A 27,937-nucleotide genomic window follows, 5' to 3' on the forward strand; every position below is an offset into this window, starting at 1 on the left:
CAGCCACTCTTCTGAGGCCTGACATAATCACTACACCTAGCTCACTGTTGTCATGTATACGTACCCAAATGGTGGCATGTAATATATCATTGGAAAACTCATAACTCTCTGACCATTAGTATTCCTGCGTGATGTATGTATGGGATGTGTCCAAAGAGTTATGGATATGTGCCAGAAGTATGTTTTTAAAATTTGGTTTGGAAAGCAATTCATAAGCAAAGTCTGTCTTAGATAAAGATATGTGCATTTGCTTGTCTGATCAACCTGGTTGTCAGGCAGAAACAATGAAAATCTGTGATGGGGTGTTCACCTCACACTTTCCCTGAAAGGGTAAATGAAGACAAAGAAGACAGCTAATTAACCCAACAGGCCACAGCTGAGAGGAATCAGGTGGCTAAGTTCCCAGATTGAATGAAGAAGCCCAGCTGAGGATGAATCAGCTGGGGTGGGACTATCAAGGTAGGAAATTGGAAGCAGAGAGGGCTGCTGGGAAAGTCTGCAGTCACGCCCTGGGAGAAGGGAGGTGAATTTGGGTTGGTAAACCCTGGGGGCAGCCAGGAAGGTTGGAAAGGGCTCAGGCAAAGGCAGTAAGGCCTAGAAGAGAACAGACCTTGCCTGCTTTTTAGAATGTCCCTGAGCCAGAACCCGGGGTAGAGAGTGGGCCCGGGTTTTCCTGCCAGCCCCTGAGGGAGTGGCACCACGGGCCAGTGAATGGTAAGACTGCCTAGAACTGCTGAAGGGCAACTTTGATACCCCAGAAAGGGACAATGCAGATAGTGACCTGGCCGGAGAGTTGAGTCATGACAAGGCAGCAGCAGCTCGTGGAGTTAGAGAGGGGCTAGAGAGACAGAGCGCAACTGTGGGATGGGGTGTTGACCTTGTGAGCTATCCCCCAGAACAACCAGGAGGAGGTGCCATCCTAGCGGTCAGTAGAGCACCCCGTCACAAGGTACATTTATATAAAAGGTAAACGAAGCCATCAACCTAGAGTGGGGCAGCTAGCCTCTTAACTATAGAGACAAGGGGTCTGAACCTCAAATGATAGATAAATGAATTAACTGACTGTATACAATACTGTATTATAAGTGTATTGAGTATGCCTTTTCTGAAAACTAATGACACACTGGTGATTAATATCATTGTGAAAGGTACGTATAACACTATATATGAGGATTTATGGCTATTCACTGGTATGATGCTTTAAAGTCTGTGATTAAAAGATGTACAAACCAGACATGCCAGGGGGAGTTGAAAAACAGGTTTTCTCCTAACAAAGAAAAGAGGCCAACACCTCAAATCAAGTGTGGCCAAATTCAGTGGGCTATTCATTTGCATTGGCGGTTGCAGGGAGAGATCACTGACATTGTAAAAATCACCAGTGAGGGAGAGGACACCCTGGAGTCTACCCTTGACAGCCAGGTTCATAGAATCATAGAATATCAGGATTGGAAGGGATCTCAGGAGGTCATCTAGTCCCACCCCCTGCTCAAAGCAGGACCAATCCCCAACTAAATCATCCCAGCCAGGGCTTTGTCAAGCCTGACCTTGAAAACTTCTAAGGAAGGAGATTCCACCACCTCTCTAGGTAACCCATTGCAGTGCTTCACCACCCGCCTAGTGAAAAAGTTTTTGCTAATATCCAACCTAAACCTCCCCCGGTGTCCACAGCCAGCAGGGAAAAGGAACTTTATCAGGGTTTACTTTTCAAAGAATACATTTCAAAGGCATATTGGACTATAAAAAGAAAGGAGAGAGACCCCCCTCCCACCCTCATAGGTATCCATCACTTGGGGGTGGGGGTTCAAGAGGCCAGACCTCTTGAAATCACAGAATACTGGACTCTTCATGCAAGGAGGAGGAAGTCTCTGGGCACTGAATAGAGGTGAGAAAGATTGTAACTTGCTGAAGTTAAGGTTTAGTTTAGAAACTAAACTAAAGGTTTAGTTTGTTTATGTTTATGTTTTTGTTTGTAACCATTTCTGTCTTGGCCCCTGATACTTGGTATCACTTAAAGCCAGGACTTCTTGTTTTGTTTTGCTTTTGAGAAACCAATTCAGTGCTGTGCTAGAAATGAAAGTGTTTGTCAAGCCCAGTTAATTGAATGAGGAGCAGTGTATTGACTCTTTAAAGGAGCAACAAACGTAAGGTTCTGAGTATGCTACGGTCAGTAGGACTTGACACTACATTGCGGACAGTTTAGGAGATATTTTGGGACTGGAGGAGTGTATGGGGGTCTCTGCAAAAAGTCACCAGGCTGTAGAACCCAGAGTGTGACTTGCATGCCTGTAGGTTGGCTGTTGGTGTCCGGGCTGTGAACCACAACAGCATAGCACTGAAGGCAGCCAGAGTTGCAGAGTAGGAAGTGACACAATCCTTTATTGTTCTGGGTTGAACCCCAAAATGTCTCTCACAGTCCTTGAAAGTAGTGACGTTATTGTAATGAATACTGTCACCAGCTGGGATTCCAAGAACTGCCACAAAAATGAAGAGGGGGCTGGAAGGACTGACTCAGGAGAAAATGATTCAGAGGGGTGAGGGAGAGAACATAAACTGCTCATGATATACAGAGCAAATAAACATTAGAGAAAGTGGAATTATTTAGGACAATAGAAGGGGGTGGGTATAACGAGGAGTCATGGATGAAATTAGGAAAGGGAAAATTTAGGCTGAATATCAGGAAAAACTCCTAATGGTGAGACCTAATAGGTTGTGGAATAATTTCCCAAGGACAGAGGTGGAATCTCCACCCCAGGGTATATTTATAATTAGACTTGAGAAAACAATGGAGAATGGAATATAGGAAACAGTTCTCCAAAAGCTGAGGAAAGGGATTAGATGATCGAATAGGTTTTTACCCCCCCCCCTTCCTATGCATCAAATCGTCAAGACCTTAGTCCTTATTCAGCATAGTTATTACTTCTATCAGGATAAAGCCCATTGGCCCAGTCAGGATTGAGCCTTGTTGTGCTAGATACAATACAGACAGAGAAGCGGACATGGCTACTTTCCTGACCAGCTTGCAATGTAAGAAGGGAGTTTTGCCACCATAAGGAGGGTAAGATTTGGACGAGGGGTTCTGCCTTTTCACACCAGGTAGAATGTGTTCAGCAAAAAGCCAACAAGATCCCTGGCCTGAAGCATGCATCAGAGAACAAATGGGTACAAGATAGCGAACAGACCCAGAGTGAGATGTGCCCATGACAGCTGGCTCAAATGAGGAAGGCCCCTCAGACAGGAGTTTGAAAGCTGGTCCAAGCATACAGGACAGCCTGGATAAAGCTGTGAAGTCAAGAGTGAGTGGAGGCGACAAATGGAGCTACCCTGAGACCCCCATGGTCCGAGTAGGGAGAAAATGGTGGCAGAGGTGGGAAGGTGTAGGCGGGACCAGAACTGTGGAGATCAACTCCAATTAAACCAAGAACACACAGGGGTCAATACTTAAGTATGGAAAGTGGGGTTGGCCTTTCTGGAAATGCTTCCAACACAGAATCCTGTACCTGATGCCGTCCAGTTATTTGCCACAAGAATTACAACCTAACCCTAATCCTGACAATACATCCCAAATGGTAATACAAAATTTCATTTGGATATAGGCCCTTTCCTCAGTGTAGCTGTGGACTGTTTGAAGTGGGCATGGGAGTCAGGAGACTGTTTTTCTTTTAATAATTCTGCCACTGACTCACTTTGTGGCCTTGGACAAATCATTTTGCCTCCCTGTGCCTCCGTTTCCCTCTCTGTAAAATGGGATGATACTCTACCCACCTTGGTAAAGTATTTCCAGCTGAGAAAGTGCTAAGTGCTATTGTTACCATATCAGATGATCCTGTAGTAGTTCATGTTTGTAAATCAAGCAACACAACACCCCTTCTGAAGCAGGCAAATAGCCTTGCTTTACAGAGGGGAAAACGTACAACAGAGGTGAAGAGACTTGCCCAGGGTGACTTAGTGAGTCAGTGACAGAGGTGGGAATAGAACCCTGAAGACCTAGGTACCAGTCCCCTACTTCAGTTACTAGATTTTATTTGCTCAAAATGAGGGTGGTTCAGCCAGCTGTACAAATCTGGACCAATCACCTTTTGACCCCCCCCCCCCAGGGACATATTTACATATAGGCGGAACGAATACAAAGTACGTCCCACATTATGGAACCTACGATAAGTACTAGAGCCCTCAAGAGTTTCAATCTGGATCTGAACTTCCCCAAAGCGCAGGGGTGTTTTCTGACAGGCTGAGTCAAATCGCTGTGCCTACAGAGAAGGGCCAGCTGAAAAGACTGCAACTATCCAGGCACTTGTATGGCCTCCGTCAACACGGTACCTGAGCCTCTCACAAAGAGTGATTAGTGTACTCTTGCAATAGACCAGTAAGGCAGGGAAGTTGTCTCCCCAGGTTACTGATGGGTGGGGCGGGGGGAGGACTACATGAAGGCACAAAAAGGTGAAAACACTTGCCCAAAATCACTCGGAGTCGGGATCAGAGCCAGGAGTGGCACTCGGGTCTCCTACCTCTTAGTCAAGTGTCTAAACCACAAGATCAACCTTTCCCTCAGACCATTGGGTACTCGGATCAGGAGCTTCTGTACTGGCCTATTGCTAGGCCAAAGCCCAGTCCATGTCCTATTAAGCCATCTCTGCCACTGCAATTGCATTTGATGTCCCTTTTTTCTCCATCGTTTCAAGGGAGGCATAGAACATGTCCTAAACCTCTCTACAAGATCTGGTTTCTGCTCACCAGCGTTACTTAGAGCTGTTGCTACTGCTGGGGAGGGTGGGGAGGGAGAAGGGGGACTGTTGAACATACACAGTTTGAATATGAACCACACAGAAGAGGTTTGTATTTCCTGAATGGAAACGAAACCCCTTTGTATGGGTTGGAGATTCAAGGGCCAAACTGTTCCCCTCCGACTCTTTTTTCCCCTTGGCTTTTTATTATATCCCACATGAGACATCTGGCCTGAAGTTTACAGGTCACAGTTTGCTTTGGCATTGGATAGATTTTGGAGTTCACTGGGTTTAAACAGGATTTTATGAATTGAACCATGTTCTTCTTTCCTGCCATGCTTCAAATTAAGATTTCCACATATGCATTTAATAGAGATTCACTTGAGTAAGATACTTATTACATGGTCACTAAAAATCAGCCGACAAAACGGAACACCCTCATGGAGGATTAACAAACCTATAATTCAGTGGATCCATGGCAGCTGTTCAACCACAATACACCGGTCATGTCCTAATCCGTTCTTTTATTAAAATAACTGCCTTATTAATGGTGATTAAAGGGCTAACAGTTCTGGACGTATATAACCCCTTTCGCTGAAGGTCCTCAAAGCAAATCACCGAAGTGGGTTTTTACAGAGGAAGAGGCTATAAGTACATCTACACAGCTCCTGGGAGGGTTCTTCCCAGCATGACACACGCATGCTAGCTCTGCTTGAGCAAGTGCACTAAAAAGAGCAGTGTAGCTGGGGGTAGCAGGAGCAGCAGCTTGGGCTAGCTACCCGTGTACAAATCCCCCCCAGAGCCCCAGGGTATGTACTAGGGCGACTGGCCCACGCTACCACTGTGAGTTGGTGGCGGAGTCAGGAAATAACCCAGGTCACTTAGCTCCCAATCCCCTGCCCTAACGAACTACATTTTATCTTTAAGGAAGTGTAACCTGGAGGTCTAAGGAAGGATGGCTTATAGAACTGGACTGGATCTCTGCAGATCTGGGTTCACCTCTTAACTGTGCAGCAGACTCCCAGTCTAACTACGCGCTGGTCACTTCATCTACACAGATGAGACAACGAGGGGAGAACGGAAGTATTTTTATCCCCATTTTATAGGTGGGGAACAGAGAGAGATTCAGGGACTTGGCCAAAGTCACACAGGGCAGGGAATTGAATTAGTTTGGTGCCTTAAGCACAGTGACTTGCTCAAAGGTACAGAGTCAGTGGTGGAGCCAGAAACAGAGTCCAGGGTCAGATTTTTCAAACAGAGCACAGCATACAGCACCTCTCATCAGGACACTTCTGGGCAGGGAAAGATATGACCCTTGCTACTGAGCTCTTTAGAAAATCTAGTCCCTCGTTCTGGTGCCTAATAGAAGCTGAATTTTGAAAATTTGGCTCAAGGAGCGTAGGCTCCCCGTCCTATGCTTAGTACGCTAGAGCCTGCTGTTCTCCTAGGGTCCCAACAGTCAGTCATTAGAACAAGACACGGTGTCTCCCTTCGTTCAGGCTGACCTTCCATCATGAGATACACCAGAAGTTCCTGCTTGGGCTACAGGGCTCAGTGATGACATAATTCTCGCACTAAATCTAAACCATATTGCAATGCTTGGCTGAGTTTGCAGAGTTTTTTCTTCCTAGTTCCTAGATTTTTTTGGTAACAATGATATTTTAGATTTACAAAAATAAAAATACCTCCTAACCTCAGCACTAAGGTTTGAAGATGCTCTTCCATGTATGGTCAAGGCAACTGCCCAGTTCCAAAGGTCATACAGAGATTAAAGAGGCGTGGGAAGGGCAAATTACTATTTGACACAAGACAATAGCCTTTATTGTAGCCCTGGCAGTTGGCCCATGAATACACTTGGGCAGTCTCCCAATTATTTGAGTATGAAGTGAAATGTGTTGCCAAAGTCCTATAATGGGCTGCAGATTTTGATATTAATGGTTAAAGCATTTGTAAAATGTACTACGTTTGGCTGGAAATTGCGTCACATTTTCCTTGAGATATTTCGTCCTTCTCAACAGAGATTCTCTGACAATTTGCCGTCCCTTTTAATCACCATTCTGCATGTGGCTTTCCCAAAAATCTGACTGACCCTTTCCCACCTGTGCAACAGGGACAGTCAGGCCTGGTCTACACAACTATTGTACTGGTATATAACTAAGTCAGTTAGTGGTACTGATAGTTATACTGGTACAACCCCTACTGCACACATAAATACCAGCATAGGTTATTCCCCTTCCTCTACAGGAATAAGCAGTTCAGTGTCCCCTGGAAGTTGGAGCCCAGGGCAGCTGTCCTCTCACCCACCCCTAGAAATGGCCCTTATCTGCACACACAAAAGGAGGCTTGTACCGCTTCAATTGTAGTTAAAGCAGTACAACTTTTGTATGGTGATATGGCCTTACTAGCCCATTTGTTTACAAACAAGGAGGGATTCTTTTCATCCTGCATCATGTGTTTAGATACTATAATAGTGGGTACTTCAAAAATACCTTCGCGATCTAGGGCCTGATTTTACAAGTGCACTGAGTACCAGGCAGCTCCCATTAATTTCAGTGGGAGATGTAGATTTTCAGCACCCCTGTTAGCCCATTGTCCAATTCCGGTTGAAATCAATGGAAAGTAGTGACAACAGGAGTTAAATTCAGCACAAAATCAGGCCCATAGTTAACCCATTCCCTTGTCAAGCAAAAACAAAGAAAAATGGTTACAGATAAGCCACTTTTCTGCAAACCCTTGAGGATTATTAAGAGACAATACTAGGACAGGGAAAAGCCTGGGACCCCGAAGAACTAAAAAACTATAGCAACCTAAAAAGAGTCCGTCTCTCTCTCAAGAGAGCAGGGAGTTGTTTGAGGGAACCAGATTGAGACACACACCTGCTGGGAGTGTCTGAAGAAGTTAGGTCTGCCTTTTTCTCTAAATGCTTTGTTCCTACTGTTAAAATAAACAGTGTATTGGTTTCAGAAGCCTGTTTTGTCACTGTACACCACTGATCACAGAGGGGCACCTGGCCCTATACCCATGACAGCTACTATTCCCTTATGCAACTGAAGACAGAAAAGAATCTTAGTTATTAGCAATGTCCACTAATCCCCTCTAGGACTAGTCTAAATTAGCAATGACCCTTCTACAACACTTTGCAGGTACATTTTGATCCATTTGTTTTGCATGACCCCCTGAGCCTTCAAAGTGCTTTTTCATCAAATTCTAAACTTTGTCACCCTTTCCACAAATCCCCTCTCCCTCCTCAGTGGTTTGAGCATTGGCCTATTAAACTCAGGGTTGCGAGTTCAATCCCTGATGGGGCCATTTAGGGATCTGTGGCAAAAATTGGGGATTGGTCCTGCTTTAAGCAGGGGTCTGGACTAGATGACCTCCTGAGGTCCCTTCCAGCCCTGATTTCTATTCTATTCTATTCTATTCTATTCTATGATTCCTCCCCAGCCCCAGATCAGCTTGCAAAATTCTCCTCTTCTAGCTCATGATTTTGCCCATTCCAAATGTCACACAGAAGACCTGTGGCTGCCATTTGAGCATTTTTGGCATGTAGAGATATAGAACAACACGTACAAAAAGCCTACACGGATTAATATGGGAAGTACACATACACAATGGGGGTTCACAAAATGTACACCTTTCAGGCAGAATTTCAGGCATCCAGAATAAGTGAACCAAGTTTGAAATCACATCTTGCTGTTGTTCATGGTGTGTCAGACAAGCCAGCCAGTATCTCCAGCAGCATTACTGATCCTTATAATCGATACACTATGACTACAAGGGCAACAAAATTTTAAAAATGTAGATGCAAGAGAGCTGCAACAATCTGTATAGTGGGGGTACTGAGAGCCATCGAACCAAACTGTAAACCCTGTATAATGGAAACCACTTCAAGCCAGAAGTGTGGCAGCACCCATATGCAGATTTTAAACTAATAAAACCCTATTGTACATAAAAGCACAGAGTCAACCAGCCCCACACCCTAAACAAACTCCAGCGAAACCGAGGCACCTCAAAAGATTCAGGTACATTTTGGCCTTTAACTTTAATCCTACCTTTTATTGTCTTCTCATTGGCTGAATAGTCCCATAACCTGGAATCCTTGCTCTCTCCCAGCTAATGATTTTGTGGGGGGCTGCCAGGCGAGGTCGCTGCTCCAGTAAAATCTTGGGCTGTCTTCAGGATGAGGAGACATTAAACAACTCTTTCTCCATACTGCACCAGAACACCCAGCTGCTGCTTCTGTCTCTGAAAAAGAAAGTCATTATGGCTTCTACTAGCCCATTTGACCACAGGAGATATGCGCAGCCAATCAGGTAACCAGAACCAGTCCCATGGGATTCAGCACAGTTCTAAATGTAAGGAAGGAATGGAGAAAGTTAAGGCATAGGCTTCTATCTGCATTGTCACCTTTCACCCATTTGGGTCAGGAGGGACTCAGGTTTTTTAAAGATTTATTTCCTCTTTACAAGGTTTTCTCTTTTTTTTTTTTTTAAATATAAAGGCTCATTTTTTACCTCTCCTTTCTTTGCATTTTTCTCCAGTTCTTCCTTGCACTCCAGGCTTTGGCTGAATGTAGGGAAATTGCTGGATTGTTTAACTTAAATGAATAGCCAGCAAAAAAACCCAAACCAGTTTCGTTTGCATTTTCCCATGCAGCCAGATTGCATGTTCCTTTATCTTTTGCATTTCTCCTTTAGATGGGACTATTACAGTAGGCTGGTCAGTTTGGCTTTCTGGGTCTCCCGCAGTAGCTCAATGTCTGGGATGCAAATACAACAAAAAACCTGCGCTCCACCCCAAAACCTATTTGCATTTCATTAGGTGTTTTATGTTCATTAAAACATTTCATTCCGTATTTGTTTGTCTAAACTTCCATATTCTACTTTTTGTTTTCTTATTTATTATGCAAATTTTTTTTTTCAAAGTAGGGCAGGAGATTGACTCATCCACTCTCATTAAAATTAGCAAGAGAAGTTGTGGCATTGAAGGCAGTGTAACCCAGTGGATAGAGCATTAAACCAGGAGTCAGGTTAGCTGGGTTCTGTCCCTGGTACTGCTATGTGACCTTAGGTATGTTATTCCCACCCAGGGTCTGTCTTGTGTATTTAGATTCTAAGCTGTTTGGAGCAGTGACTCTGTTACTATGCATACAATACAGCATCTAGGACAACAGGGTCCCAGTATCCATTATGGATTTGGGATGCTACTGTAATACAATACAAAGAATAAATCCCCCCAACAGCTAGGAAATCTTATAACTGTAAAACCTTAAACTGGGTCCAGCCTTACTGGCGAACACCTGTGTAAATTAGGAATTCTCCCACATAGCCAGCTCTGAATTAGTCTAATTGATTAGAAACACCTGCCTGTATTTCAAGCCCCTGCATGAGCAGGGTGGGAGGGAGGACAGAACAAAGGGGACATTACCCCTTCTATGGCACAGGAATCACACGTCTGTGCCTCAGTGAATGGGCCGTGGCAAGGTTACTACTCAGACACCCAATCGTCCCTCAGTCACACCGTCCAGTCTTGGCCTGGTTGTCACTGGGACACATGCCCCTCCCCGACCAAGTGCTTCTCAGCAGTTCCCCTGGGACACACTTATGTCTCGTCACACAGAGCTCTGCAGCCTCCCAGCCTATTTCACCCCTGAGAAACTAGGGAGTCCCTGGCCAAAGTGGCTCTCCCACAGGCAGAACAGTGGCTGTCCATTCAGAAGAAGAGAGGGGCCAAAAAGAAACCAGCATGACAGCCTGGACTTTCCTAAGTTTAGGCACCTGCTCCCAGAGCACCCAGTTCTACGGCCCATTTTTCTTAACAGATGTGGGGTAGGTGCTCTGTGCTGCATCCATATGGGTAGAGTCCCACAGGATCGCTCTAGGAGTCATCCAGGACTCTTCGCCTAGACCCACCCACCCACACACACACGCACTTTTGGCTGCAGAGATACAGTGAAAGCTGTGGGCTGTGTGGGTCTATGCAGACAGGTGCTCTAAACATAAGTCCATAGCCACAGGCCAGCTGGGGACCATGCTCCTGATAGGGTCTCTCTAGGCAGGGAACTTGTTGGTAGTTGGGGGGGGGGAACATATGGGGAGCCAGAGGAAGAGGGAGGTACGGCAGGGAGTCAAAAGGGGAAGGGGAGCCACGGATGTGGGAGCATCGAGGGAACAAGGAACGTATTGCTGGGGAGGAACAAGAATTAATTGTTTGTTCTCCAGCATCAGGAGCGTTCTACCTTATGAAGTGCGATAGCTTATCATACTGCAGCTGTTTAGTTTGTTCCTTCATCTAGTCACGTGCAAGGTCCTTAGTCCATACTGGGGCCTTTTTCCCCATTTAGCAATATGAAAACAGTACAGTGGTCATAACCCGCTGGTTCAGAACCTCAGCTCTAGCAGATAGAGTACTGGATGTGTACTCAAACTCAAGAAACAGCTTCTCTTCTCATGGCTCTTGGTGTGATCTTGGACAAGCCACTGTACCACTCTGTGCCTCATTTTCCCCCACTGTAAAATGGGGGCAATGATCCTGCTCTCCTTTGCAAAGTGCTTTTGAGATCCACAGAGGAAATGCATTACAGAGAGTGGAGTATTATTATTTTCCCCCAGTGCACTGATTCCAATATTTTCTTCACACCTTTTCCTCGCTTCTAGGTCATAGGATAGAAGGCACCAAATAAGAGGTGGATGGATGGATGGGGGTCCCCCTATAGTGTGGCAAAATCCTACAAAGCTGAATTTGACCTTGCAGGGTCCATGATCGCACACGGTGGCATCAGACACACAGGCCTGTGGTCAGGCAGGAGGAGAAGCTGGATTACAATCGCCACAACAATAGCAAGGGAATGCATGTTACTGACAAAGGAAACTACCGTTCCTATGCTGCCATGGAAAGGGGAGTATAAAGTAGTGGTTGGAGCTTGGGAGTTGGGAATTGCAGGCCCTGTGTTCTGGCTCTGACACGAACTACAGGCTTCAGTGTTTCCATGGTAACAACACTACTTACTGCACCTTCGCAAGGTGCTTTGAGCTCCCTGGGATAAAGGACATGAGGTAAAGGCTGAGGATTATTAGTGTTTTGGGATATCTTGGCTTTATGAAAATAAAAACTCCAAAAGAGAGGCAAAAACCCCTCTGGTCAATTAAATTAAAGGTGCAAATACCCCTAATTACCACAAGATGCTCCCCAAGTCAGACAGCAGCTCCTCAAGCAGATGTGCTCACATTCTATTTCCTCAGCCCCCAGCTTGCGTGGGCAGATTCCAGCACCAGCCACTAAATAAAAATTGTCTAACAAGTGTCGACATTGAGATACTGCCTTGGCTTTCGGTCCCTGCGTTTTTCCCATCCTCCGGGCCAAGTTGCAAACATTTTGTCTGCATTATTCACAACAGAAAGACTTGGTGTTTTTGTTTTTTTTTTAAAGTCCATAAAAGCAACTGCTCGAAAGGAGGGTTTGCATTCCTTGAAGTCCTTCTGTGTTGTAGGAGACCTACAAAGGGGTAGATTTGATTTTCTATGGTGAAAACCCCCAGCAAACTCTGCTCGCCCTGCAAGGAACTCATGCAGAGTTCAGTTGGAAACATGTAATCCCAGCAAGGTTTTCACATTGATAAACTTGTGATTAACTTTTGTTTAAATATAGTACGCCAGTGCAGGTTGTTAAGAGTGACATCCCTGATGGCTAATATCTTCTATTATTATTACTTGTATTATTGTACCTCCTACAGTCCCCAGTCATAGAGCAGGACCTGATTGTGCTAGGCGCTGTACAAATACAGAATTGGGACAGCACGGCCAGCAGCAGATCAAACTACCCCCCCAACTGCTTCTCCTTTCAGGCCACGGTTAAGCATGGGTGAGCAACTCCAGCACCCAGGCCTATTTGATCTTTGATCTCCCTGGTGATATGGCCAACAAAGTGAACACCCCTGTCATAGTGGCGATTTTGACAGCCACCTTTGTGTGCTTCTGGGGCAGCGTCATGGGGAGCACTGGAAAATGCTGATTTGGATAATGTTCTGATACAGGGCAGGTGTGGCCTGGTCTATACACAACACTGTATGACCATAATTGAATAAGTAACTAAAGGCGTGATTTTAAACTGATTCAGCGAAACTGGTGCAAAACCCTTTTGGGAATACACACAAATCAGTTTGACTCATAGAGGTTTAGCTTGCAGTGATAAATTTAAAGGTGAAAGCTAAACTTATATAGCCCATTTAAAACTGATTTGTGTGCATCCACACAAGCATGCACGCTGGTTTAGCTTAAACCAGTACAACTTCTGTGGGTGAACAAGCTCATACAGTGAAAGGGATCCGTGCAGCGTAGCACATTCTGGATATCCAGGCTCCATTACATCCAGTGACTGGCCCCTTTACACACATACTTGAAGTGAAGTTAGAGCCGGTGGTCAGTGTCAGCCTATATAAATCCTGAGGTGGTGGGCACAGCCTATTTAAATTGATCCCTGGTTGGCAAGTGGAGCCCACCACAACAACAGAATTCCTGCCCCCTTAAATAAGGTGAGGCTACAGAGCCCGGTAGGTGTCCAATTTACAGCCCTGGCATCATATGTGCTGTCTATTGGCAAATGGGCAGTGGCTAGGCAATACACCATAAAATCAAAGAACCATAGTGTTAGAAAGGACCACAAGGGTCAGCTAGTCTAACCTTCTGGGAAGATGCAGGATTTGTTGTCTCTAAACCATCCAAAACAGATGGTTATCCAGCCTCCTGTTGAAAACCTCCAGGGAAGGAACTTCCATGACTCCCCAACATAGTTTGGTCCATCATCCTATTGTTATTACATCCAGCCAATGTTCTTCATCCTGCACCTACATGATGAGAGAGGCAAGTTCTGTGTTTGGCCTCTCTGCCAAGACTGCCATTGTGACTTGTGATCTGGACAACTGCCCACTGAAAATGAATCTGAGCCCCCCCCTCATTTTTCATAAGGCACCACATCACTCTTCAATTATGGTTACCTTTGGTTGCTAGCCAACTTTGCAAAACAATGATCTAGAGGTACAGTGCCATCAGACTGCAACAGGCAATGGGGCTTAACAGGAGAAATCAGAAAGTAACCAAAACTCTGCCCAACAGATCTTCATTCTGTGATGGGACTTGGGTATGTCCATGGGATAAGGGTTGAGCTATGGAGCCTGTGACTTCCTAGTTGCCACTTCAAATCTTGGCAGGACCACTCTGGCTGACAGTCAGCTGTGGACTGTCTGGTGGTCTAACAGAGAAGAGGTTCCGAATCCAGTTGTTGATGCCCACATTACAACCAATATTAATTGGCTGTTGCTGCAGAGAGATAGAGATTGGCAACAGAATGGTCCATGGAAACTTAACTCACTTCTCATCGCTACAGGTGGCCTTTCCGGGGCAAGGGGCAGCAGCACGATAAAGGTATCTAGACACTTAGAGCTCCCATCACCAAGCATCCAGGAACTTCACCAACATTAGCAAAATCTTTTCTCACAACACCCGTGAGGAAGGAATATCAACCTAATTTTACAGCTGAGGTGCAGAAGCACAGAGAGATTCAGTGACTGGCCCACAGTCATGGAAAATATCTGTGGCAAAGCCAGGAAAAGAATAAAGATCTCCTGAGTTGTCCTCAAGTGCTCTAACCTCTGAAGCCTGTACGGTTGCAGTCCATGTTCTCTAGCTGCTCTTGAAGTACGTCAGTGAAGAATGTTCACACAGCTCACACAGAACTATTTTGCTGGAAATTAAATCACTCCTCCATCTCATTTCTACAGCTGCCAACTAGCCTCCCCATTCCTCTCCTTTGCCCATAGCTTGCGCTCTCCCCCTTCCCTTCACTAAGCCCCATTAAAGCCCAGAAAGCATCTGTTTTAATTAGGCAACATTTGTTCTAACCAGAAAAACATGCACTGGATTTACAGCAGCTTGGGAAAAATCTGCCTCCGCCTATGGTCGCCACCTGACCCCTTATCAGAGTGATGCAATGCATGCCCCTCCCACGGCTCCAGAAGGACAGAGATCAAATTGCTCTTTGGAATAGCTGGGGATTAAGAAATGTTATTTGAAATGTTGCCAGTTAATCCTTCAAAGGGTGAGGAACCATCCCCTGGAGCACCCTGATGACAGAAGGCATCTTTCCTGCTTGCTGGAGTTCAGTTTAAGAATCCCACTCCCTCCCTCTTCTTTTCTGAACGAGCTCCAAAGGTTGATTTCCTGCGTGCTTGAATAGGACCAGCTTGACACAGCCTGCCTTGGGATGAAATCACCAACTTGGCTTGCCTTCTGTCTGAAAAACAAAATCCTTCTGTAGGGCTTTCATCTAGGGAGAGGACAAGGATTCTAAAACACAAACAGGCCTCTGCCGACGGACCGATGTCTGAGTAAAGCTTCCACAAGCTATTTATTCTCTTCGGTTTTTAATAAATGCCACCCTGCTAAGATTTTAACGCTTAAAAAAATTTCTCTTCCTGTTGCCTCGATAACTCCAAATTGAGGAAGTTTGGCCAGCCAATTAAAATACAAAATACTGAGAGGTCAAATGTCAGTAGAAAGCTTCAGAGACTCTGTGGTATCAAAAATTGAAAAGGGATGCCATCCAGGTAGAAATCGTATGTAGGGCAAGCAAAGTACAGGGCTGAAAGAGAGGAAGCACCAGCCCAGGATTTTGGAGAGCTGGATTCAATGTCCTGCTCCACCACAAACCTCCTCTGGGACCTTGGGCAAGTCACTTAGCAGCGCTGGACTTCAATTCCCCATCTGTAAAATGGGGATAATAGCTCTGCCCGAAGTCACAGGTGTACTGTTAAAGAGTGTGAAGGGCTCAGTAATGGGGGGCCAGATATGTACCTAAGCACGGGTAGGGAGAGGGGGCAGAAGGCAGCTGACACAGGCGAGTCATTAATCTGTCTCAGTTTCCCTATCTGCAAAACAGAGATAAAACAGCCTCTGTACTAAAAAAAACTTGTCACTCCTGGCCCAAAGGCTTCTTGCCAGCCTTCTCCTGTAAGGGGAAAGAAACAAAGTATTTATAGTATTTACAAGTCCATAAAAACATTTTTGAAAGCTGAAATATTTTGAAAAGCTGGGCTAATGCTGACCTGCGTTGGCAAGGCAAGGGACTCAAAGCTGGGATTGCCCAAAGGAAACTATGGGAATTTGCTCCCAAAATCCATTAAAATTCAGTGGGAGTTAAATGTGATTTAGGAGCACAACCCTCATTGACTTTCAGGGCAACTATGTCACGTAGGCACTATTGAAAAACCCACCTGTAACTCCCACTGAGGGGAAGAGTTTGGAAAGCACTTAAGGGATTTTAGGAGCACAAGTCCCATGCAGGAGTCCAGGGCAAATGGACACCTAACTCCCCATGGCACTTTTGAAAATCCCCCCTGAATTTCTATGGAAGTTGGGCATTTAACTTCCTGAGCTTCCTTTGATATCCCAGCCTAATTCCTTAGTATTTTTGAAACACTTTTGGACTCTCTGACACCAGTGCCAGGCACTAGGGTTAGGGCCAGTTACGGAAATGCCTGAACTAGAGGGAGGAACAGAAAGTTCTATAGAAAGGCAAAGTGTAACTACAGTTAACTGAAAGTTGGGGTTTCCCCAAATCTTTGTTATGCCTCTGTTTGTGTCTTCACTGTTCTCTGACTGAGGCTAAACCTGGCTTGGCAGCAACTAAAGCTACCAGAGTAGAACAATACCACAGTGGGCCATTCTCCAGCTCTCCCGTCGCTCCTTAGCAGTCAGAACACTGATGCACTTACCAAACGCCCGACTAACATGCTCATCCCTGCACTCCATGTTTGTTTACCAGCTGTGCTGTCTGGTCTGGAGATTTCCTCCCTCCCACCTATTGCTAATGATGACCCACCTACCCAAGCACAACATTGACCTGCCTGCCCTTTTCTGTGGATGATTACGAAAGGGAAGACAACAGGCCAGGGTGGTAATTCCTCTGCTCTTTTCTCATCCTACCACTAGGGACAGTCAAGGACGTGCAGCGTTATGGCTTCAACCTATCAGGAAGCAAAGAACCTGTCATTCAAGCTCTGAAGATAAGGCTCCAGTCCACTGGCTCTTTTTCAGAAAGAGGCAGCTGAAATAGGGAAGAAATTAGGGTAGAAAAATGGGAATAAAAGATACAAGGATCTAAGGCAGTGCCTCTCTTCCAGGGGAGGAGTGTGCAATAGAGGATGGGCAGAGAAAGGACTATGACTGAAGGAATTACTTATGAGGATTCCCTTGAGGAATTTCCATCCTCTCTGGTCCAATCAGTAGACACACTCAAGGACACACGGTAGAATTAATGAACAGTGCACCGAGGAGGAAGTGAGGCATATCTTTTGTTGTTGTCGCTTAGAGAACCCTCCTACTGAAGGTGCCACTCTCAAACATAGCCAGAGTCACTCAACAGTGGTTGACGAATGGGTGGGGTGATGAACATGATATCGTCTTGCACTCGTGGGAGGTGGAGGCTTCTGCCCAGCATGTCAGGAGCGTCTCAGACGGGCGATGTTTGACCTGCTTGGGGTGCTCAGGTTGCTGGAGTTGTGGTTCTGCACCCATATGGGGATGATGGCTTCTGTATCAGCCCCTCTTCCCGCCCCTCCAAAAAAAAAACCAGGCAAACAATTCTTGGACTGTTCCGAACTCCTGAGGATGAGATACATAAAACTTCAACCTGCAGATAGCATCTAGGCAGCTCAGCCTACGAAGGAGGCAGATGTCACTGCAACTAAAGGGCCACTTTAGGACATAGTAGCTTAATGGGCCTTGACCCCACCCTCTGTGGGGCTGCAATGGGTGGCCTGTGAGCATTTGCAAAATGTGGGCAGACGGGGACTTTAGATACAGGGCTTGACTGATGGATTCTTTGCCTTTTGGCTTTCTGGCTGGAGGGGGCCATAATGCTACACATACTTGATTGTCTCTATAGGTCACTGGTTTTCAACCTTTTTTCATTTGTGGACCCCTAAAAAGTTTTGAATGAAGGTGTGGACCCCTTTGGAAATCTTAGACATAGTCTGCAGACCCCCCCAGGGGTCTGTGGACCACAGGTTGAAAACCACTGCTCTAGGTCTGGTGGGAGAAGTTAGTCCTAAAAATCCCCTGTATACATGCCCATCAATAAATTACTTGCTGCAGGCATACAGAATTGCATATGGTTGCCTGGTTGCATACGGCAGCATGCAACAAAAACGCATCTCGGAGTCACCCCAGCGGCACTGCTCCTTTTTCATAGATCTCCCATTCAAGCACCCCCTCAACCCAACCCTGCTTAGCTTGGGAGAGCTACTAGGACCACAGCACAAGGCTCGGTGATTGTGGCAGGATGGGACTGTGTTTAGTGGGTGCACACAGCCCAGCTGCAGGCAACGCTGAGTTAAGCCCCTGTTATGTATGTGCCAGGGCTAATGTTTGCTTGTGCTTCTGCTGGTTGGAAAGAGGGGGTCTGGGAGCGGCCATATGGTTATTATTGGTAGTGGGGAGGCATGTGGCAGGGAATCACATTTTCCTTTGGGCCACATTCAGCCTGCACTTGTTTATCATGGGGGAGGGACTGGAAAAATCATTGACTCACAGTCCGGAACAAAACATCGCAGCACTGAAGATGAAAACGGCTCGTTTCAATCAAGCTTTATTTGGTTGGTGTGGGGAGAGGGAACTCAACATTTTAATGGTGAAATTTGGCAGCTGCATGTTGTTCCTCCCGAGCCGAGCGTGTGGGAGGGACAGATCCCAGCGCCAGTTCTCTATGGGGGTCTTCCACTAGTTTCACTGCTCTGTACTATGCGTGGTTTAACCCACACACAAAAAAAACCAAGGCTCTTTGCTCCTGAAGCTGTGTTTATTTCTATATTTCTGTGTCTATAAAGCTGGCTAGATCATCAGGCTCAACGGATAGTGATCAATGGCTCCATGTCTAGTTGGCAGCCGATATCAAGCGGAGTGCCCCAAGGGTCGGTCCTGGGGCCGGTTTTGTTCAATATCTTCATTAATGATCTGGAGGATGGCGTGGATTGCACCCTCAGCAAGTTTGCAGATGACACTAACCTGGGAGGAGAGGTAGATACGCTGGAGGGTAGGGATCGGATACAGAGGGACCTAGACAAATTAGAGGATTGGGCCAAAAGAAATCTGATGAGGTTCAACAAGGACAAGTGCAGAGTCCTGCACTTAGGACGGAAGAATCCCATGCACCGCTACAGACTAGGGACCGAATGGCTAGGCAGCAGTTCTGCAGAAAAGGACCGAGGGGTTACAGTGGATGAGAAGCTGGCTATGAGTCAACAGTGTGCCCTTGTTGGCAAGGCCAATGGCATTTTGGGCTGTATAAGTAGGGGCATTGCCAGCAGATTGAGGGACATGATTGTTCCCCTCTATTCAACATTGGGGAGACCTCATCTGGAGTACTGTGTCCAGTTTTGGGCCCCACACTACAGGAAGGATGTGAAAAAATTGGAAAGAGTCCAGCGGAGGGCAACAAAAATGATTAGGGGACTGGAACACATGACTTATGAGGAGAGGCTGAGGGAACTGGGATTGTTTAATCTGCGGAAGAGAAGAATGAGGGGGGATTTGATAGCTGCTTTCAACTACCTGAAAGGGGGTTCCAAAGAGGATGGATCTAGACTGTTCTCAGTGGTAGCAGATGACAGAACGAGGAGTAATGGTCTCAAGTTGCAGTGGGGGAGGTTTAGGTTGGATATTAGGAAAAACTTTTTCACTAGGAGGGTGGTGAAGCACTGGAATGGGTTACCTAGGGAGGTGGTGGAATCTCCTTCCTTTGAGGTTTTTAAGGTCAGGCTTGACAAAGCCCTGGCTGGGATGATTTAGTTGGGGATTGGTCCTGCTTTGAGCAGGGGGTTGGACTAGATGACCTCCTGAGGTCCCTTCCAACCCTGATATTCTATGATGATTCTATTTCAGCTACCAAAGGGTTTTTGAAATGTCCGGATCAGAGGTGCGGTCCGATGTGAAATCTTAGACCTACAATCGCCCCCAAGCTATAGCAAATGTTCAGGCCCAGCTCTGAATCAAAACTTTGCATGTGGCCCTTATCTATGAGACAGATATGGCCAGGCCCAGGAGATAGAGCACAAGATCGGCGCTCAGGAGACCCCATCTTTGCCATCAACTTCCTTGCAGGTGGGGCAAGTCGTGTCAATCTCTGAGACTCAGTGTCCCATCCGCTTTGGGGCAAAGTTAGCAATGCTTATCCACTTCATTAGAGAGCTTTGTGATCCACAGTAGAAAAGCATTAATAGTGTGAGTTATTCCAAGGGGACAAACCACAGTCCCGGATACCACACTTCCGATGTCTGGAAAAATATTTCTATGCACATCCATCGGGACCCCCAGCTCCAACAACTAGAATGAAAAGCTCCTGCATAGTGAAAATATTTTCCCTTCCCTCCACATGACTCAATTCTCAGAGAAGGATCCTACCAAGTGTTAGGTGAGCTTCCCAGACCATCCAAAGTTGGTTCACACAAGGGCTGCTTATCCAAAGCTCGAGTCTGAAAAACTGGGCTGGCAAGCTCACAAGAATGACTCTCCCCAGTCAGGTTTCTGGTGCTTCCTGGTCCTAGTGAGAGTGGTTGAGAACAGACTCTCCATATCATGCCAGCCCCAGCCAAAGCACAGAAGTCATTCCCTCCCCCCCAACCCCAATTAAAACAACAGGGAGAAATTACCCCACATTTGTGCAAGTCTCCAAGGGTATGTGTCCACTGCAATCACGGGATGGGACTGCAGCTTCCTTAGACCTACCCAAGCTAGCTTTAATCGAGCCAGTTCGGGGACTGGAGAAGTGAAGCTGCAGCAGCATGCTAGTAATCACCCTGGGTCCTGAGTGAACTTGAACAGTCCATGCTGGCGCACATGCTGTCATGGCTTCACTTTGTCTGGCACCTGAGTTAGCTAGCTTGGTTAGTCACCACAAACTGCAGCCACCCCCTGTGATGCAGAGTAAACATCCCCTATTATTGCCCACTGCCCCATTTACACAGACCTCCGAGCTGCGCTTACGTAAAATGAGGCTTGACGAAGGGCGTTAAGCTCCCTTGCGAGGCTCCAGCAGACAACACCTAAAGGGGATCTGAACTGGGTCTAAGTTCTGAGCAAGGATTGAGCCAGGAGGAGGTGCCACAAGTCCTCCTTTTCTTTTTGCGAATACAGACTAACACGGCTGCTACTCTGAAACCTGAGGATTCTATTGTATCCAATTCCGTTTGCCCGCTATGAATGCTGCCAGGACAATATGAGCACGGAAAGAACATTAGTGTTTTCAGTTGTAATTCGCAGCTCTCCTTTCTGGCCTCTCTTGTCTCACAGCAGGCAAACATATGAACAATGGAGAAGAGCCAGAGCTCCAAGTCCCTTCAAGCATGTCCCCACAAAAATGGGAAACTTTGTTTCTGCTTCCATTTCTTGCTGATGTCACACAAGACTAATCCCTCCCCTCCATCCCCAGAGATCCTAGAACAGTGAGTGTCTCACACAGCTGAAGAGGTTCCTATCCTGAAGTGTAACAAACAGGAAAGAGGGATGAAACATCTGGAAGAAGCAGCTGGTTCTCATCTCTGTAGACCGTGTGTTCAGCACATACTCTATACCTGCCAAGGCTCATCTACCTACAAAGAAACAGAATGTGGATGCCCAGACAAAACCACGCCTGTCAGAAATGAGCTTTTGTTACAGGTTCTTTAACAAGCAGGCACATTGATGATCTCTTCATGTAATGCATAGAATACTCTGCAATTACACTGTGCCTTTCATCTGACGATCGCCAAGTGCTTCCACAAAGGTAGTTATAAAGTAAGCTGGGAAACCAAGGCCCAGTAAGGTTATAAAACTTGCTCTTTATATCACAGGTAGTCAGTGGCAGAGTCAGGTAGAGAACCCCTGGGCTCTCTGCCAGCCAGTCAGCGGAGGGGAGCACAACACACCTCCCAAACTATGCAGGTACTTCCCTGGCTTCCATCACCAGAGAGTCTGAACAGCCCACAATCATGAATGGATTTATCCTCATTACACCGCCGAGAGGCAGGGAAGTGCTATGGGGAACTGAGGCATGGAGTAGATTAACTGTCTTGGCCAAGGACGAATTGATCCCAGGTCTCTTGAGGCCCAGTCCAGTGCCCTCCCACTAGACCTGCCTTTTTTCCTAGTCAGGTGTCCCAGACGAGGACATGGACTACCTCTTTTGCCCAACCAACCTCAGTCAGGGCATGAGAGACTAGAAGATGCAGGTCTTCTCTGGGAGAAGAGAAGTCACTGCAGAGCAGCATGTCCCATCTGCCAGATGGGAAAAGAGGAATCCTGGGATCAGTTTCACCCAGGCAGCCCTACCTATGGACAGAAGGAGAGGGAAGTGCAGGGAAAGGAGTGGCTCCCATCTGTACTCAGCTAAATTGAGCCCCAGCATTCAGGCTCATGGATGTTTATAGGTCAGCGCGGCTTGTATTGATCTAGTTCAGTCATTTCTAACAGTCACGGCGCTGCCAAGCAGCTGCTGTGGGAGTCGCACAGAAATAATCCCAGCCTCAGCTTCCGGGGGCATCATAAATTGTGAGCATCGTCAGCCAGCAGAATCCTGAAATGAAATTATTTCCTCTGCAATTGATTATTTCCAACCCTTTTCAACCCTTACGGCACTTGTGAGACAGACTGAATGGACAGTCCTGCCGAATTAGGCACTCCGGTTAGCCAGCGAACAAGTATAGCCCGGGTAACAGTAATGCAAGCGTCCACCCCACTCTGTCCCTGCCAATGTGCTGTTACCCTGAACTGGACAGACCCAAACTAGGGGAAAGATGGGAGTCCAGGCTTCGTGGCCATTCAACTCATTGGGTTCTCTGCAGAGGCTGCCAAGAAGGGGATGAATTAGAGACAGCTGAAGGAATGATTCTTACAACGTGGATGCCCAGCAACTGGACTGAGAATCCACCAACTCATTCCATGTAGGCTACAGAACAACCATCAATTGGTCACAGTCACTCCCAGTCTAAACCAGCGACCTCAGGGTAAAAAGTTTTATCGCCTTGACCCATCCAGCTTTGCAATATCTGGTATTCAGCTGTACCACACAGGAGACTCAGCTGTTTGGGTCATTTAGTAACACTTACTGTCGTGGTAGCAAATGCACATTTTAGTCATTGGCAAGGATGGGAAGGGACAGACAGAAAACACATGACAGGGAAGCAGCGTTTTGATTGACTGTGGCATGAGCTGGGGTTAACTGTAATTCCCGTTGCTGCAGTTCCCATGCTATGCAACTCAGCGTCCCCCTCTGAAACGCCAGTGCTTCAAAATGACGTCCCTGGTACATGGGGCCAAACCCAACATGGATTTTGCCTCTCCCCCCCGACATCTAAGAGCACTCCTGGAGTGAAATAGACCTAGTGCTGACGTTTAGCATGGCCAGACACACATCATCTTGCGCTGGCACAGAGCCATGAAATCATCGTGCTTTTAAGAATTTCCCCTCACTACCAGACACTACTTTTCAATATTTTGCCTTAAATCTTCTGCTGTATTTGATTAACCTGACCCAGCTGTTTTCCACTCACAACAAATCATAAATCTATATGCTTGTGTGAGACAGTGGGTGTCTAAGAATGTGTGTCTGAGGATGTGTCCACCATATCTGGATGTGTCCCTGCATGTGTGGAAAAATTGCAAACGTGTAAGTCCAAGTGGGCAAGAGAAGTTCAAATGTGAATGAGACCATGGCTGATGCTGTGCATGTACCAGTATGCAAGGATCGGGAGGTGGGTGGGTGAACTGATCTCCATGAGTCCATGCATGAGTGTGTGGATGAGTTAATATACCTGTATGTGTGTGCGCACATACATTCAAACGTATGTTTATGTATGCTCACTCACATGAGCATGAGAATGGGTACCAGTTGTTGCATGAGTGTTGTGCGTGGTGAGTTCGTGTGTTTGTGGATGTGCACATGTCTAAGCCCATACAAGAGAGAGTGCATGAGTCCATGTCAGAAGGTGTGCATTCCATGCACTGTGCGCGTGCTACAGTACATATGACTGTTTATGCAGGTGGGGGTTCAATCAACAACTGCCTGTTGTGTAGCTATGGTTCTCCGTACCACATATAGTTCAGAAAAGGAAGAAAAATGGCTGAGGAAAAATGTTACTATATAAATTTTTTTCAGAAATAAAAAGCATTATTCAACTACTATAAAAGGCAAAAGTTTGGATGAAGGAGAAGAACGGGACTTGCCAAGTTGTTTAAAAAAAAAAAAAAGAGCAAGTTGCTGCCAGCTCCTGGCATGTGTATTCTTGCTTGTATAAATCAGTCTCCCTAGACCTATGGTAGTTCTTGCTGATGGACTATCAAGCTCCTTGGCTAGATGAACGGGACATGTGCTTTATATGCACTTTCAGAATAGTAACTGTTATTAAAAGTGGAAAAAAAACCCACAGTCTGATTTACTTGTAGTTTTGCCTGCCCTGCTATTTTAGCATAGAACAAACATGTCCATGCACCGAGCAGAGTGGAAGCAGAGAGATTGTACGTGGAAAACTACAGGCTACCTCCTCTGCGTGGAAGCACTTGATGTGTTTCAGATGCAAACTGAAACAAAGCAAGAACAACCTGTCCCCCGCAACACAAAAAAGAAAAACCAAACCAAAACAACCCCCACTACCAGGGAATATTAAATCAACAGATGGGCTCATGCCACTAAATTATGTTAGTTTCCAAACAGTCCAAAGTAAACAGGGGCTTGGTTCACTTTGTTATGAAGTCAGGGTGCACCTGCAAACTTTTGACCTTGGGCACAGGTTTGGATAATCCACACCCATGAAGTCTGGCAGTGCTTGGATCCAGGGTTTGGTGTTGGGTCCATATCTCTTTAAACCCAACCACTAGATTTGGAGTGGAAAAATCCAGTGGGCTCAGTTAGCTGCTAATGGCTCTGCATTGCCAAACTGGAGAGCCTGGGGTCCTGGACAGGCAGGGTCTGGGTGCACTGAGGAGACAACACACTCAGGCAGTGGAAGGAGAGGGTGCTTCATGCTATGGGACAATTGGGGAAGCATGGATGGGCTCCCATGGGTCTCTTAGGTTGGTGCTGGGTGGATCATGGTCCATCTGGCTTATTTTGGGAAGAAAAGGGCATTAAAAGCAGGAACATCAGAAAGGATTTTCAGGGCTCTAAATGGGACATGGGGGAAATAAACATACAATGAAGTACTGAAAACCTGACCTGAGCAGACTGGTTCTCTCTGTACGGAGTCTGGCCTCATCCCATGTTACCGCTCATTCCACTTTATCAGTCAACGTGCTGCATGTACATACTTACCGCTCGGGGCTTGTGTGGCTGTTACCTGCTAGGGCCAACCACGAGAGACCCCAGGTGTATGGAGGACAGTTGTTCTCGTCAGGCTCATCAGCCCTGTGCATACCATTAGGAGTCTGCCAGCTTTCCCATTCGATGCTTCCGTTTTTCCAGGCTATACGTGTCAGACCAATTCACCCTGGGCAGTAACTTGGCATCTACAATATCAATCCACATGCCAAGTTTTTAGAAAACACATCAGAGTAATCTGTCAAGGTATTTGAGTTTATAGGAATAAATAAAACCCACTTTGTTTTTAAAATGCTGTTTTTGGCAACTAATTCGAAACCAACGTAGCTCTTAAAACATGGAATTTGATTGCTCAGAGCAGAGCCATGCAAAACCCAGAACGCCTCTGTATGTATCCTGTGAGATCCTGAGAGCACAAATATACCTCCTTGTATGTCTCGTACCACTCTGAGCACACTGTGTGTTAATCAGTTCGGTGGATCTCAATGAACAGGAGCCTACATCACCAAGAAAAAGGACCCTGGCAACTGGCACTAGTGACGCTATCCCATTGGCACTCCCAGGAGAGAGCTCCAAGGACAGAATAACCAGTGATCTGAGTGATCTGCTCAATCATTTCAGATCAGGGTTGAGGCAGAGCAGCGAGGCAGTGTGGAGAAACTTGCACTACAGTGGTCTCCACTGTAACCTGTTCTGTGGAGAAAAATCAGTCCCCAGGGCTGTGTCAATCTTTCAGCAGCACTAAATTCATAGGACATATATATTTTTATAATTTATATTGGTGTGACCGGAGTCCCAGGGGAGCCAACTGAGGTCACTTGATTAGGGTGAACTGCAAAGAATGAGGCAGACAATCCCCAAAGCTGGTGGATATTCCAATACTTAGATTTACCAAACCAGCACAAAACAGCTTCTATAATACCTTACTGGTTACCTAGAAGCCATCAACGCAGTTCTCTTAACGTAACCCACCCTCAGGCCTTCACCCAGACACCCACGTCAAATATGATGAGGATTACTGAAAATCTTATTCATCATATAAAAAAGTTCTACCAATCCTGAAGGATTGGACACATTACCTCCCAGGTTAATGAATATTCCAGATCTTACCCAAATATATGCTTACAGCCAATTCTTATTAACTAGACTAAAATTTATTTAAAAAGGAGAGAGAGAGTATTGGTTAAAAGATCAGTATACATACAAACTTGAGTACAATCTTGAGATTCAGATTCATGGCAGAGATGGAGAGCTTTGTAGATGCAAAGAGTTATTTCCAAAATAGTTCATAGGTTATAGTCCAGTGTTTATATTCAGGGGGTCCGGTCCAGGATCTCAGTCCTTGTGGCTTAGACTTCCCCTGCATGAAGCCTCAAGCAGATCTGAGATCACAGGGTCAGGACCCAAGCTATTGTTTATACAGTTTCAGGTCCTCTCGTGACAGCTCAGAGTCCTTCGGCGAACAATAGGCACTCATGGGAAATTTGAAGTGGACCCGTTTCCTAAGCATCACAGGTAATTATTAACATAAGGCAATTGCCTGTTTTTCCACCATTCACAGATGATTTGCTATACATTTCAAAGGGAGATGAATACAGCATATCCTATGTTTACAGTTAATTTAAATGTTAAGATGTCCTTTTGATCTCTGAAGTAACAGAACACAGCAAAGACAGGGACTGTTTGATTACATTGTTGACCACTACCAATATATATGTAAATAAACAAAAACACAAACATTATCTCTCCATATGTCTTTAAGGGTTGAATTTGAGTAATTTATCCTGCAGGATGCTTAACCCTTTCCAATCATGCGTCACAATTGGATATGTCCTTAATTACATATTTCCACCAGCCAGGCAACATTACACATTTTTATGGCTTGCTTATTATAGTCATGTTTAGAGAATACCGCTTATGAAGGGCTTTAAAAAAAATTCCTGCTGTAAGAAAATTGGAGAGTAACTCCTGACCCCTGGTGAGCTCTCACTCAAGTAAGCAATCAAAGGAGCAACTAAAAATAATCAGCCAAATCATTATTATTATTAGCATGACAGCAGCACCTAGATTGTCCAGCTAAGATTGTGACCAGTTGTGCATGGTGCTCTACATACACCTAATAAAAAACAGACTGTAAGATCTTCAGGGCAGGTACTAAGTAGAGAAGATGAAGGTGGGTGGGGAAACTGAGGCAGACAAGTGGAGTGACTTACCTACATTCACGCAGTGGCAGATGGCCTACTGAATTCCAATTCAGTGCCCTAACTGCTGGACCACACTGAATTTCAGTAGAAGAGAGAGTTGAAAGGTTAAGCAAAACTGCAAGAAATTATACAGGGATACTTTAAAACTATTTGCTTAAGTCAGGGACTTGACCTGCTGGAGGTGGCAGGATGCGTCTCTTGTTAAGATCAGACTTGCACGGACAATCATCATACTGCCGTGATCAATCCATTCATTTAGGTTTAATGCCAGGCCAATGCAGTGTCCAAGTGACTAAACAGCACTAGTGAGAACATGTTGCGACCAGAACATTAATGTATCTAGGGTGAAATTCACCCCTGAGCAGAGGGCCAGTACAACGCCCATGCACCACTTACATCCTCAAAACAGGGCGTAAGTGGGATTTAGAAAATGCAGAGGGGCGAATTTTACCCTTAGCAAACACATTCATAACTGCACCCTTAAGGGTGGCCTTTACATTGACACAGCACCTTTTCTCCAAAGATCTCAAAGAATTTTGCAAATATAGGCAAGGTCTCATTATCCTCATTTTACAGATAGGGAAACACGGGCAAGGACTGATGAAGTGACTTACTCAAGTCACACAGCAAATTGATGGCAGAGAACCCAGGCCTCCTGAGTCCACATCCCCT

General features: G+C 45.9%; 1 protein-coding gene across 6 annotated transcripts in view; it reads right to left on the reverse strand.

Annotated features, from left to right (window-relative positions):
* The window catches only part of ZBTB44 (zinc finger and BTB domain containing 44), a 162,711-nt gene that overhangs the window by 70,740 nt on the left and 64,034 nt on the right, over positions 1–27,937 (reverse strand). For 2 of the 6 annotated variants that reach the window (XR_006276706.1, XR_006276705.1), the window contains exons 6-7: positions 21,227–25,249; positions 19,791–20,312 (exon numbers count right to left, since the gene is read on the reverse strand). Coding sequence is in view for 1 of the 6 variants with exons in the window: in XM_038380951.2 (XP_038236879.1) it covers positions 8,788–8,966 (179 nt within the window). In the remaining 5 variants the exon portion in view is untranslated. Of the gene's footprint in view, positions 1–8,773; positions 8,967–19,790; positions 20,313–21,226; positions 25,250–27,937 lie in introns of those variants that run through there. The other 4 variants (XR_006276703.1, XM_038380951.2, XR_005290002.2 and 1 more) reach the window with 3 other exon arrangements.

This window comes from Dermochelys coriacea, chromosome 22 (assembly GCF_009764565.3).
Source record: "Dermochelys coriacea isolate rDerCor1 chromosome 22, rDerCor1.pri.v4, whole genome shotgun sequence".
Taxonomy (NCBI): Eukaryota; Metazoa; Chordata; order Testudines; family Dermochelyidae; genus Dermochelys; species Dermochelys coriacea.